The sequence below is a fragment of the Mustela nigripes genome, chromosome 8, assembly GCF_022355385.1.
Source record: "Mustela nigripes isolate SB6536 chromosome 8, MUSNIG.SB6536, whole genome shotgun sequence".
Taxonomy (NCBI): domain Eukaryota; kingdom Metazoa; phylum Chordata; class Mammalia; order Carnivora; family Mustelidae; genus Mustela; species Mustela nigripes.
This window is the reverse complement of record NC_081564.1, coordinates 1301850-1312500: the sequence shown is the minus strand read 5'-3', so window position 1 is coordinate 1312500 and position 10651 is coordinate 1301850. Positions and strand designations below refer to the sequence as shown.

At 61.6% G+C, this 10651-nt stretch overlaps 1 protein-coding gene across 2 annotated transcripts in view; it reads left to right on the top strand.

Moving 5' to 3' along the window:
* Window positions 1-8343, top strand: part of ADGRD1 (adhesion G protein-coupled receptor D1) — a 122389-nt gene extending 114046 nt beyond the window's left edge. For both annotated transcript variants that reach the window (XM_059408171.1, XM_059408172.1), the window contains 4 exons: window positions 2385-2511; window positions 3760-3801; window positions 5017-5109; window positions 6311-8343. In XM_059408171.1, the coding sequence (XP_059264154.1) occupies window positions 2385-2511; window positions 3760-3801; window positions 5017-5109; window positions 6311-6406 (358 nt within the window). In that variant the 3' untranslated portion in view covers window positions 6407-8343. The remainder of the gene's footprint in view (window positions 1-2384; window positions 2512-3759; window positions 3802-5016; window positions 5110-6310) is intronic.
* Window positions 8344-10651: the final 2308 nt, after the last annotated feature.

Here is a 10651-nt window from a genome sequence, read left to right as displayed (position 1 = left end):
GAAGCCCCTCCATCCCAGATCAGACGGAGGTCCTGAGGCTGGAGGCCCTGCTCCCCTCAGGTCACACGCTCAACCTGGAACCAGTCACAGCAGAACGGAAGTGCCCAGTTCCCCCGGGCCTGAGTCCCAGGGGCCATCCTGGCTCTGGGGGGCACCCAGTGCCCCCAAACCACAGGCCCAGGAAGTGGGGGAGGTGCTCCTCTCAGGGAACTTGGGAGCTGTCGTGAACAGTTAGGACAGGGACATGAGGTAGCTAACCTTCTGTAAGTTACTTTAGCTACACTCTATCTTTTCCAATCTGAGAGCAAGAGCAGTAAATATGTCAGTAGCAAATCGATTAGACAATTATTTTGTAATGAGTTCCCAACACCATGAATTGGACTGACAAGCAGCTCTGGCCCTCGTGGGTTTTCTCAGCCCCCAGACACCTTCGAGGGCAGCTCCGTGGGGCAGGCAGGGCCTCCCAGGTCAGGGAGCACATTTCCACGTCTCTGCAGAGCGTCAGCTGTTGGCCCAACCGCTGAGGACTCCCGTGTCCTGCTCCTGACAGCCCAGGGTCCCACTCCTCCCAGGAGAGCTCAGGCCGTGCCTCTGGACAGATGTGGCTCTGCAGTGTGACCCGGCTGCGTGACCTGTGCTGGGGCTTCTCCACGTGGCTCCATGGGGCCCCCTCACTGACTTCTGCGGTCCCCTGTGTGGCCCTGTCCCCCGGGCTCCAGACCAGGCATGGAGGCAGCAACTGCGGCATCCTCGGATGGCTTCTGTGGCTGCTTCCTCCTTCCTGGGCCTTGGTTTCAATCTGGCCGTGTCCTCCGTGCAGAGCAGCTCCGCACGGTGACTAACAGGATGACGGGCTTCTGCAGGAGCCTGAAGGGGCTTCCCCTCCTCCTTAGTCTTTGTTTCCTGGGGGACTCCAGACTCCCCAGAGAGGAGCAGGGAATGTTCCACTTCACAAGCGAGATCCAGAATCCTGGGGGCAGGGGTGAGGCTGAGGACCACGAGCACCCACCCACGAGCCGTGGGAGGAAGAGGGGGAGGCTCATGGGGACTGAGCCCCACGCGGGGCGGCCTGGGGAGCAGCAGGAGGGGGTGTGCCTGGGCGGTGCGTCCACCTGCCGGGGCCTCCCCCCAGGGCAGGAATCCGCTCCTTCTGCGTGTGACGAGGGACCCCGGCAGCTCTGGCCCCGTTAACAAGAGGCCTCAGAGAGCGTCAGCTGGACATGTCTTCCCCAAGACCTTCTGTTCTGAGGCTTCCATTTTTAAGAAAAAAACAGCACAGTTTGAGACCCATTTCTCAAGCCTGTTCTTTTCACATACGGATTCTCTAATATGTGAAGATGAAGCTATGTCGTCTGTGATGGCTGGTTTCCCGGATTCCGGTGTTTTGACTGTACTGACTTCAGGGAGATGTGGGGTTGCTACTCCCCGGGCAGCTGACCTGTGGGGCCCTCTGCTGGTTTTCAGGGTTTGTGGCCAGGAGCTGGCAGGACTGGGATGCGGGGTGTCCTGCCAGGAAGCTCGACTGGCTGTGTCGCCCCTCCTCCCGGGGATGCTGGATGTGTGTGTGCACGTGGGCACACATTCACTCCCGCGTTTGCTCCTGCATTTGACGGTCACTTCCCGAGAGCCCACGGGGCCCTGGCGCGGGGCTGTGCATCAGGATCGCGGCGATGAAGCCCCAGCCCAGCCGCTGGGTGCTCAGGGTCTAGTGAGCGAGGCTGGTGTGTGGTCAGTGTGCCCAGTGATAAGCACAGCTTTCCTCGGAAGCCCAGGTACCAGCCTTCCAGCGTGCAGAGCCGAGCCGTTGCGGAAGTCAGGGTAGACCGTGAGCAACGGGAGGAACAGCTGGGTTCAGGCAACACGTGGGCCTTGCCTCACTGTTCAGGGGTTCCCTGGGAGCAGACTAGGAGCTAGCTCTGCTCCAGGCTTGCAGACGCCGCAGGGACCATGTCCACGGAGCCCACATTCTGGGAAAGAGCCCGTGAGGCCGAGCCCGAGTGTGTGTCCTTCCCTGCTGGATCCACCCCCGGAGCCTTGGCTCTGCTGTGCTTCGTGGGTACCGGGGATCAGCATTCTGACCCAGCCCTGCTGCCGCCCGGGTCAGGGTGATCAGCTGAGGGTGCTCCGGGGACATGATGGCTGCTGGGTGCCCTGTGCCAGCTGCAGGAGGCAGAGGCAGGGCTGCTGGTTTGACCCCGGGCTGGCCGGGCAGGGACCTGGTGTCAGGTCGCGAGTGCTCCTCTCCTCAGCCGAGGTTCCCTGCAGGGTGGAGCTCAGGTCTGGCCCCCGGCAGGGCCATGTCCGCTCCCTCTCAGCAGCCTCCCACTGAGAGGCCAGTGCCCCCGGCCCGCCCCCCAGAGTGGCCGTTTCCACTTCCCTTTCAGGTTGACGGTAAAAGCCGTGGCCGTGCTGCTGCCCATCCTGGGAACCTCGTGGGTCTTCGGCGTGCTTGCTGTCAACAGCCAGGCCTTGGCCTTCCAGTATATATTCGCTGTCCTCAACTCCCTGCAGGTGAGTGCCTGTGGGACGGCCCGGCCGGCGCGCCGCTTCTGAGCAGACGCGTGTGCAGCGGGTTGTCACGAGCGTGGCACGGAGGCCCTCCTCTCTGCTCCCGCCACACATCCTGCGAGACCCAGCACGGGCACGCCCAGGGCCAAGGACAGGGCTATCGATGGAGCCCGCGCCTGGGTCTCCGCATGCAGGGCCGGTTTGCAGCAGGGCTGCCTCGTCGTGCTGGCCACTGTCGCTGGGAAGCACAGTGGAGCCTGCAAGGGAAGGCGGTTGCACGGGTGCCGCTCTGGAAAGGTCGCAGAGATGGCGGTAGCGGGTGCCCCAGGTCTGGGTTCACGTGTGTCCCCTGTGTGGAGGCGCAGAGAAGGGGAAGCAGCCTAGAAATCGGAGACTTGGGGTGCTCAGAGCCTGTATCCCCAGACCCACAACCCCCCCCAAAGGAAGGGTGGAAGTGAGTGCCCCCACCAGCCGCAGCCCCACAGCTGAGCCTGAGCTGTATCCTGGTGAGCGTGAGCACGGCCCACCCACGCCGTCTTTGCTGCGCTCGGGGCCTTCCTGACCAGGGACTGCGTCTTACCAGAGTGAGAGCGTGTTGCTGCTTCTAATTTGTAATAAGCTGCACGCACTGTTTCCTTCCGGTTGTTCACCGGAGAAGGTGATTGATTGTCCTGGCTGCAGCTGTTACGCAGCCGGGTCCCGCGGCCCATCACTCATCCTCTCTGCATTCCAGTCCCTCCTCCACGACGCGGGAACTGTAACAGGACCCACCCCTGGGGCAGCTTCCACACTAAGGGAGCGAGCTCAGGGGAGGTGTTGGCCAGAGCCGGACACACGGTAGCTGTCTTCAGAGTTTGGGGACATCCTCATTCCCGTGCCTGCTTCGTTGTTACCATCATGCTCTCTGGGAGGACACGAAGGCTCAGTTCAGTTGATTCTCAGATGTCCTCACCTTTGTCCATTGCCAGCATTTTACTCATCCCCGGTCTGTCCTGCCTTTGTACCTTTGCCCAAACAGCACAGTGGGCGCAGTGGTGCCTGCCTCTAGGCTGGATTTCACGCTGGGATCTGGATGCTTCCCCTTCTCAGGGGCTCCAGACCATAGGATTGTCAGCAGCTCACTTGCAGGCTCCCCAGCGGTGAGCCACACCAGTGCCCATCCCAGAACCCATGTGGCCTTGGGAGGAAGCTTTGGAGAGTGCTGGGACAAAATGCGAGGGCCTAACCCTGTGTTCTCCCCTTCCTCCCCAGGGGTTTTTCATCTTCCTTTTCCACTGTCTCCTGAATTCAGAGGTATGTCTGTTCTACGTCCTGGAAACACAGAGGTAGTTTTTCACTTCTGGAAGGGCCCAGAGCACAAAAAGTCTTGCCCCATCAGGCCGGTGTCTGGGCAGGCTTCGGTAGTGGCCACAAGTTGTGTGCTGTAGGCTGCTTTCCATCGGCCCTTCTCTTGCCTCCTGGTTGCTGAGCAACCTCCAGGCGTCTCCTTCCTGGCCTCACACAGGCCCTCCTGACTCTACGGAGGATGGAGTGACAGAGATAGTGGGGGGCAGCCAATTGGCAGAATCAAGACCTGGCCGGCACATCAGGGAGGGTAAGATGTCGCTGTCTGTCCAGTGGCCCCCAAAGGCAAGAGGAGGCTGTCCGGGGTGAAAGGAAGTCTGCTGACCGTCGGACTTGGGGGCACTGCGGCCCTGCCCTCCGCAGGCGCGGGGGCAGGTGGGAGTGGGCTCGTTCTCAGGTGCAGTCTGGACATTGACCTGCCATGCACTTGGCCATGGGGAGGGTGAAGGCTGCTCTAGAGCCTGTTTCTCAAGACCCATACTTAGGCTTACACTGTGGGCTTGACATCTGAGACCATTTCGGGCTCAGTCATGGGGAGGCAGCTGTGGAGCCGTGAGTGGGAACAGGCAGAGGGGGGCGGTCCCATCTGCGCTATTATATCTGTGGGAGGTCTGTTCGTACAGAGATACAGGTCAGGCGGGGACGGAAGGGGCACTGGGGAGCAGGCGGATGGCTGGAGGTGGGCCGGGTGAGTCGCTGAGGACAGTGGTGGCCAGTGGTGGAGGGGAGCAGCTCAGCAGAGCTCAAAACTGAGGTTCACACGATGGGAAGCGGACATGGCCTTGAGCCATGCCTGGCCTACCCCATGTCTCATTTGTTCCCTTGCCTGTCCTCTGTTCCTGCTCCCGGCCACACTCTGCCCGCTCCACGGTTCCTTGTTGAGCACGACTAGTGTCCTGGCCAGAACTGGGATTCTGCCAGCAGGGAGCAGACCAGCCCCAGCTTGCTCACTCCGCGGGCCCTGGTAGGCGGTGGGGACAGAGCACGCCTGCCGACTGGGGCAGTGAGTCCGGACAGATGTTTCCAGATCCTGCCCGTACCCTGCTGCTGGCATTCTGGGACTTTATTTCAGCACAAAACCTAGAGGCCTTGGAGAACAACCTTTATTGTTGCCATCTCCACCGCTGAAACGGCTTCTAACCATCCTCTGTTCTGTCTTCAAAGGTGAGGGCTGCTTTCAAACATAAAACCAAGGTCTGGAGCCTCACGAGCAGCTCCATCCGCAGTGCTAATGCGAAGCCCTTCAGCTCCGATATCGTGAGTGCCTTGCAGTGTTGAGTCTCACCCCCTTCTTGCTTCGGTCCTGTCCTGAGCGCCTGCACGCTTGCTCTCATGGACCCGCAGAGGCTCTGGACTTCTTCCTTGTTATCTGGAAAGTCCCAGTGGCTGCTGGCCTTGGCTCAGCGCACCAGGCCTCTGCCCTCCTGGGCCTCCTAAACCCAGAGCCTCCAGAGCGCGTCTCCTTCCTTCCCCCAGCCTGACCTGGCCAGGGCCACGTTGTGCATGTGGCTGCCCAGCTCGGTCGGGGCTTGGTGATAAGGTGTGGCCGCCGGTGCCTCCTGCTCAGCCTTTTTCATTCTTCACCCGGCCTGGGGGCTGCATGTGCTCCGGGGTGATGGTATGCCCACAGCGGGGTCTCTGTCCTGGGGGTATCCCGTGACCTCCCAGGGCCAGTACATCTGCACGGACTTAGGAGGAAGGAGGAGGAGCTGATGAGGAGGCAGGCGCAGGGTGTGCTGCCAGCGCCCCGGGAGGCATGAAAGTCCCCAGGCACAGCCCGGCCTTCAGGGAGCTTATCTCCTGCACGGGTCTCTTCCCTCTGCACACACCTGAGGACCGGGTCTTGGTGCTCAGGGATCCCGACAAGCCTGTCATCTCCACACCAGGCTCAGTTCACCTTCCTCCTGCGGGAAGTGCAGATGCGGGCAGGGCCCCAGGTGCCTGGGGCGGATGACGTGTGTTCTAGCTGGGCCCAGGGCCCGGTGCAGGGGTCCTGTCCTCGGGAGGGACTTCCTGGGCCGTGTTGTGTCGTAAGCAACAACTGCTCGTTCTGTTTACTGACACGTGTGGCTGTCTTGTGTCTCCCGCTGGTGGGTAGAGCATGGGGATGAGGGTATGGTTGGCACTGGTCACTCCTGTGATCCCAGACCTGCTCCAAAGGCGAGGTGTGCTCGGTGGGTGCATGCGGAGTGAGCGCACAGACAGACAGACAGGAGTGCGAGTGAGCGTGTGCGACACCAGCTCCGGGAAGTGACAAGGAAGGAAGTCCGCACAGAAGGCGGGAGGCAGTGTGCCCCCGGAGTTCAGCGCTCTCTTCCCCGGGGGGCAGCAGGGCCCCCCGCTGATGGGCTGGAGGGGGCCTCATGCAGCTTCCTGGGCCAGCGCGTCTGCACTGCCCGGGGTCTGGTTTCCTGTCCTGGGAGCACGTCTTCAGAGTTCACTCGTTTGTGATTCGCAGATGAACGGGACCCGGCCAGGCACAGTGTCCACCAAGCTCAGCCCCTGGGACAGGAGCAGCCATTCTGCCCACCGCGTGGACCTGTCCACCGTATGAGCAGGGAGGCCGCTGACCGGCCGTCTTGCTGCTCAGACGCACCCTGCAAACTAAACACAAGAAACACTCTGCCTTCACCGTGGGACCCTCTCCTTGTTGCTGTCTGGGCATGGGGGTCCTGGCCCCCTTGACAGGCGTCCTCACTTGTGGCCCTCCCCGTGTGACAGAGCCCACTGCTGGGCCCGAAGCCTGCTGCCCCGTAGGGGGCGGCCCTCCCAGCTCTGGTCCTCCCGTGGCCAAGTGACTGTCCCCTGGGGCACCTGCCGTGGGCACATAGGACCCTGGGGCTGCAGCATGACAAGGGCAAGTTAGCCTGGGCGTTGTGATGGGGACTTTGGGGCCAGAGAGGCAGGGTCCTGCGGGGGAGGTAAAGGCCCTGAGGCACCCCTGCAGGGTCAGGCAGAGGCACGTGGGGGTGCCTACGAGTGTGAAGAATGTCCTCGACCTGCTGAATCAGCCACAGCAAGCTCTGAGAAGAGGGCGCGGTGCAGGCTGGAGCCCCACGGGCCACCCTCGCCTTCCGGCTGCACGGGGGGTTGGGGCCGGGGGTGCTGGCTGCTCAGGGCCCATCTGTGGGAAGAGCCGGGTGGGGCCGCTGCGGGGACAGCTCCCAGCACCCCCATCGGGGCTCTCTCCCCCCAGCGGGGTTCTCTCCACACTGGCGGTCCGCCCCGCCCGGGGCCCTGCTGGGAGCACCTGAGCCCGCCCTCATGCCCACAGCCCCGCAGCTGGGCTTCCCGTGGTCTTGCTTCCCCAGAGCTTCCTGCTGGTCACGTACAGACCCGTTCTGTGTTTCCCCCCCGGCAGATGCCCTGGGAGGTAGTGAGCACACGTCCCGTGTGGCCGCTCACACTGCGGACCAGGGGAGGGTGGCCTGACAGTGGCTGTGTCTTCCGATTGCTTTCGGTTTGTGGACCGGGGCTGGGCCCCCAGGAAGTGGAGTGACCATTACTGCTGTGTGTCTGAGCAGGGTCCCTGGGATACCAGGGCCTGTGACCTTAGATGCGCCCCCAGTGCCACTGAATATCGGGAAGCAGGCTGGGAAAGCTCAGACCGGGGCATCCGCGGGGACGGTGGGCATGAGCCGTGGGGGTGAGATGTCCAGGCCTGTAGCTGATACTGGAAAGTCTTCTGTAAACTGTGACCGTGGTGGCACCAAGCCCTGCCCACCCCACATGCCCGCCAGGTCTCCAGGGGCCTTTTCCCTCCCGCTCGGGTGCCACCTGACCCCGACGATGGCTGCCGTCCCCCACAGGCATGTCCCATGCGGGGAGGGGTCCGACCGAGAGCCACGTGTCGATCGCGGGGCAGCTGTGTTCTTGCTTCCTCTCGAGGACCCGGGGGCAGCAGCCGACCCAGCATGGGGTGATGGTGGCCGGTGACCTCTGTGTGGGCCCCAGGGATGGGCGGGGGGGCTGGAGTGCTGCTGAGACCCCTGGCGTGTCGTGAATAGCCCGGGTGTGCCCAGCCCCCACCCAGGCTTTTCCTCGTGGTTCCTGAAACCGGATGGCTTGTACCTGCGCATTGTAGCCTCGTCACGCACGAGCCCCGAGGAGTGAGCGCGCTGCAGTCCCGAGTCTGCACGGGGGTCGCTGTCCCCTTCGTCTCTGGGGAAGCACGTTGAGTACGGAGCTGTCTTTCCTTTAGGTGGAGTTCTTTGTTTTAAGCTCAGCATATTCGCTCTACACAGCTAACATATCAAGGGGAGTAATGAAGAAACCTTTCACTTCTAATGAAGGAGCGCGTGCACTTTATTTATAGGCTATAGAGCTGGGCTTCTGCGGCGTTTTATTATCTGCACACAATTTGGCCAAAGACAAGAAATTGGGAAGAATCATGTGTTTATGGTAGTTCACAGCACAGGAAAAATGATGAATGCCACCAAGTAGTGGAAATATGTCGTGATTTTTTATGAAATAAACTCTCCATGTCCTGACGGTGATGTGTGGTCCTCAAGTTCTTGGCTTGTGTGAGGTGAGCGGGATCAAGTCTCAAGACAGAAATCTGTGGAGAAACACGGTGGGTGACATCCCGTCCTGGGACTCACCTGGCAGACGTAGCCAGCGCCTCCTGCGTGCCCAGCACGTCCCAGCTCTGGGCACACAGTGGCGGGTGACCCCTGGCTCTCAGGAGCCTCCCTCCCTGCGGCCCCCAGGGGAGCTGGTCACAGGCAGCACAGTGTGGGGGCTGCTGTGGGCCTGCATGCGGACCGTGGCCCGGCGTCCTGATGGAGTCTGAGGCAGGCTTAGCAGCATCTGTGTCCTGTGGACGTGCTCCGACAGCCCGGGCTGCGCCCTCCCGGCTGCGCCTGTCCCCCAGTCCTACGGCCACCTTGGTGCTCGGTGGGGCTGAGGAGTGGGTGTTGCAGTGTCCACGCAGCAGGGGTGTGGTTCTCTCTTCAGCCCTGGGGGGAATCTCGGGCCAGGGCCTGGCAGCAGGCCGTGCGGGGAAGGGGGCGAGGGTGCCGTGAGGCTGTTGCCCTCTCCTCTGCCGGCAGCTGAGTACAGTGTCCGCTGTGCTGTGAGCCGCAGCTCCCTCTCCGGGCTCCCCGACCTCCACGAGTGCGGCCATCCGTGGGTGAACGTGTACCTTCGAGCTCAAGTACACGGTCCTTTAGAAACGGAGCTCTGTGCAGTGCTGAAGGGTAACGGGCAGGCCTCGCGGCAGCCCGTGGCACCACTGCCCATCAGGGGCTGGCCTTTCCCAGAGTCGTCTCCGTTCCTTTGTCCACGGTCCGCTGGCCACTGTGTCTGTGAGGCTCTCACCCCGGCTCCTCCTCTCTGTCCGTTGGTCTGTTTGTCTCTTTTCCTTCCGACTCGGCACTGTCCTGACTGCCGTAGCGTCGTGCTCTTGAAATCGGGACGCGTGAGTCCCCACACGTGCCTTTTCTCCTGCAGGGTCGCACTGGCCCTCGCAGATGCGTGGCCTTGCCGTGTTTTAGACTCAGTCTGTCGTTGGCTGGTGAGGAAATCTCCAGAGCAGTCCTGAGCAACCGATTTCCTCCTAGTCCTGAATGTTTCAACACGCGAATGCGGAGTCTCCGTTGGTTTACGGCTTTAGAATTGTTAGAATCGCGTCTTGAAACGTTCGGTAGAATTCAGACTGATTGGCTTTCAGATTTTAACACATATTCTAACTAATTTCTGAAGCACGGGAATCGCTCCTCCGCTGTATCCGGCCTGCCGATGAGCCCGTCGGAGGCGTTCTGCGTTTCTCTCCAAGGGTTTTGGTTTCCGGCGTTCTGTGTTGCTTTTCCCCTCAGGTTCACGTGTCTCTGCTTTCACGGCCCGTCTGTTCTCGCGCGTTGTCTGCGGCGTCTGTTACGGCTCGTGCCGCGTTCATCACGGTTCCTTTAAATTCCCTGCCCGAGGATTCAACCTCTGCGCAGCGTGTGAGTCTGGTTCCGACACTTTTTTCCTCCTTGACTTTTTGAGTTGTTGTTGCTAAAGGCGGTTGGTGTGTTTGAACTCGGGATTAGGGACCCAGGGAAGCGGCCGTCAGGGGAGGGCCTGTGCTCATCTGGCCGGGGGCTGGGCTGCTGGAGCCCAAGGCTTCCGGTTCTCCTGTGGTCCTTGATCTTGCCTTTGCTCCTGACTGTGGATTTGCCCTGGGCCACGCCCGGGAGAGGCTGCAGCTTGCAGCTCTGTCAGCCTGAGCCCTGGGGACCCCCAGATCTCTTGCCTCGGGCCAACAGGTGGGGCAGGGAACTCCTGTGATCTTCCGAGAGCTCTTTCCCCTTCCTGGGTCTGTGTCTAGGGTGGTGACTCTCAGAGGTGTTTCTCCAGTGAGCAGGCATTTCCCCCTTGGGGGGACCGGGGAAGACCAGCGGCCCTGGAAGGAGTGCCCTCCCTGGAATGGATAGAGCTCTGACACGGCGCTTGCCTGGCAGAAGGGGCTCTGGTGATGATGAGGTGGGCGTAACCACGGCCCCTGCAGTCCCCCCAGGCACCTCAGCTTCGGGAGATTGATCCTATCATGGTGTCTCTGGAGCCTCATGGGACCAAGGAGGGGGAGCCGGCGAGCAGGATCCTGGTGATAGCAGCCGGGGACCTGGTCCTCCCTCCCTGGAGCTTTGGTGCCACATAAACTCCCTTGAACTTGGACGTAACTCTGGAAAGCTGGTGGGCATGGGGGGTGCACAGTCCCCGAATCACCCCAGGTTCACACCCAGGCAGAATGGAATCTGAAACAAGCCGTCCGTGTCTCCAGGTCGGCGTGTGGATGAGTCCGGGGTCCCTGACCATT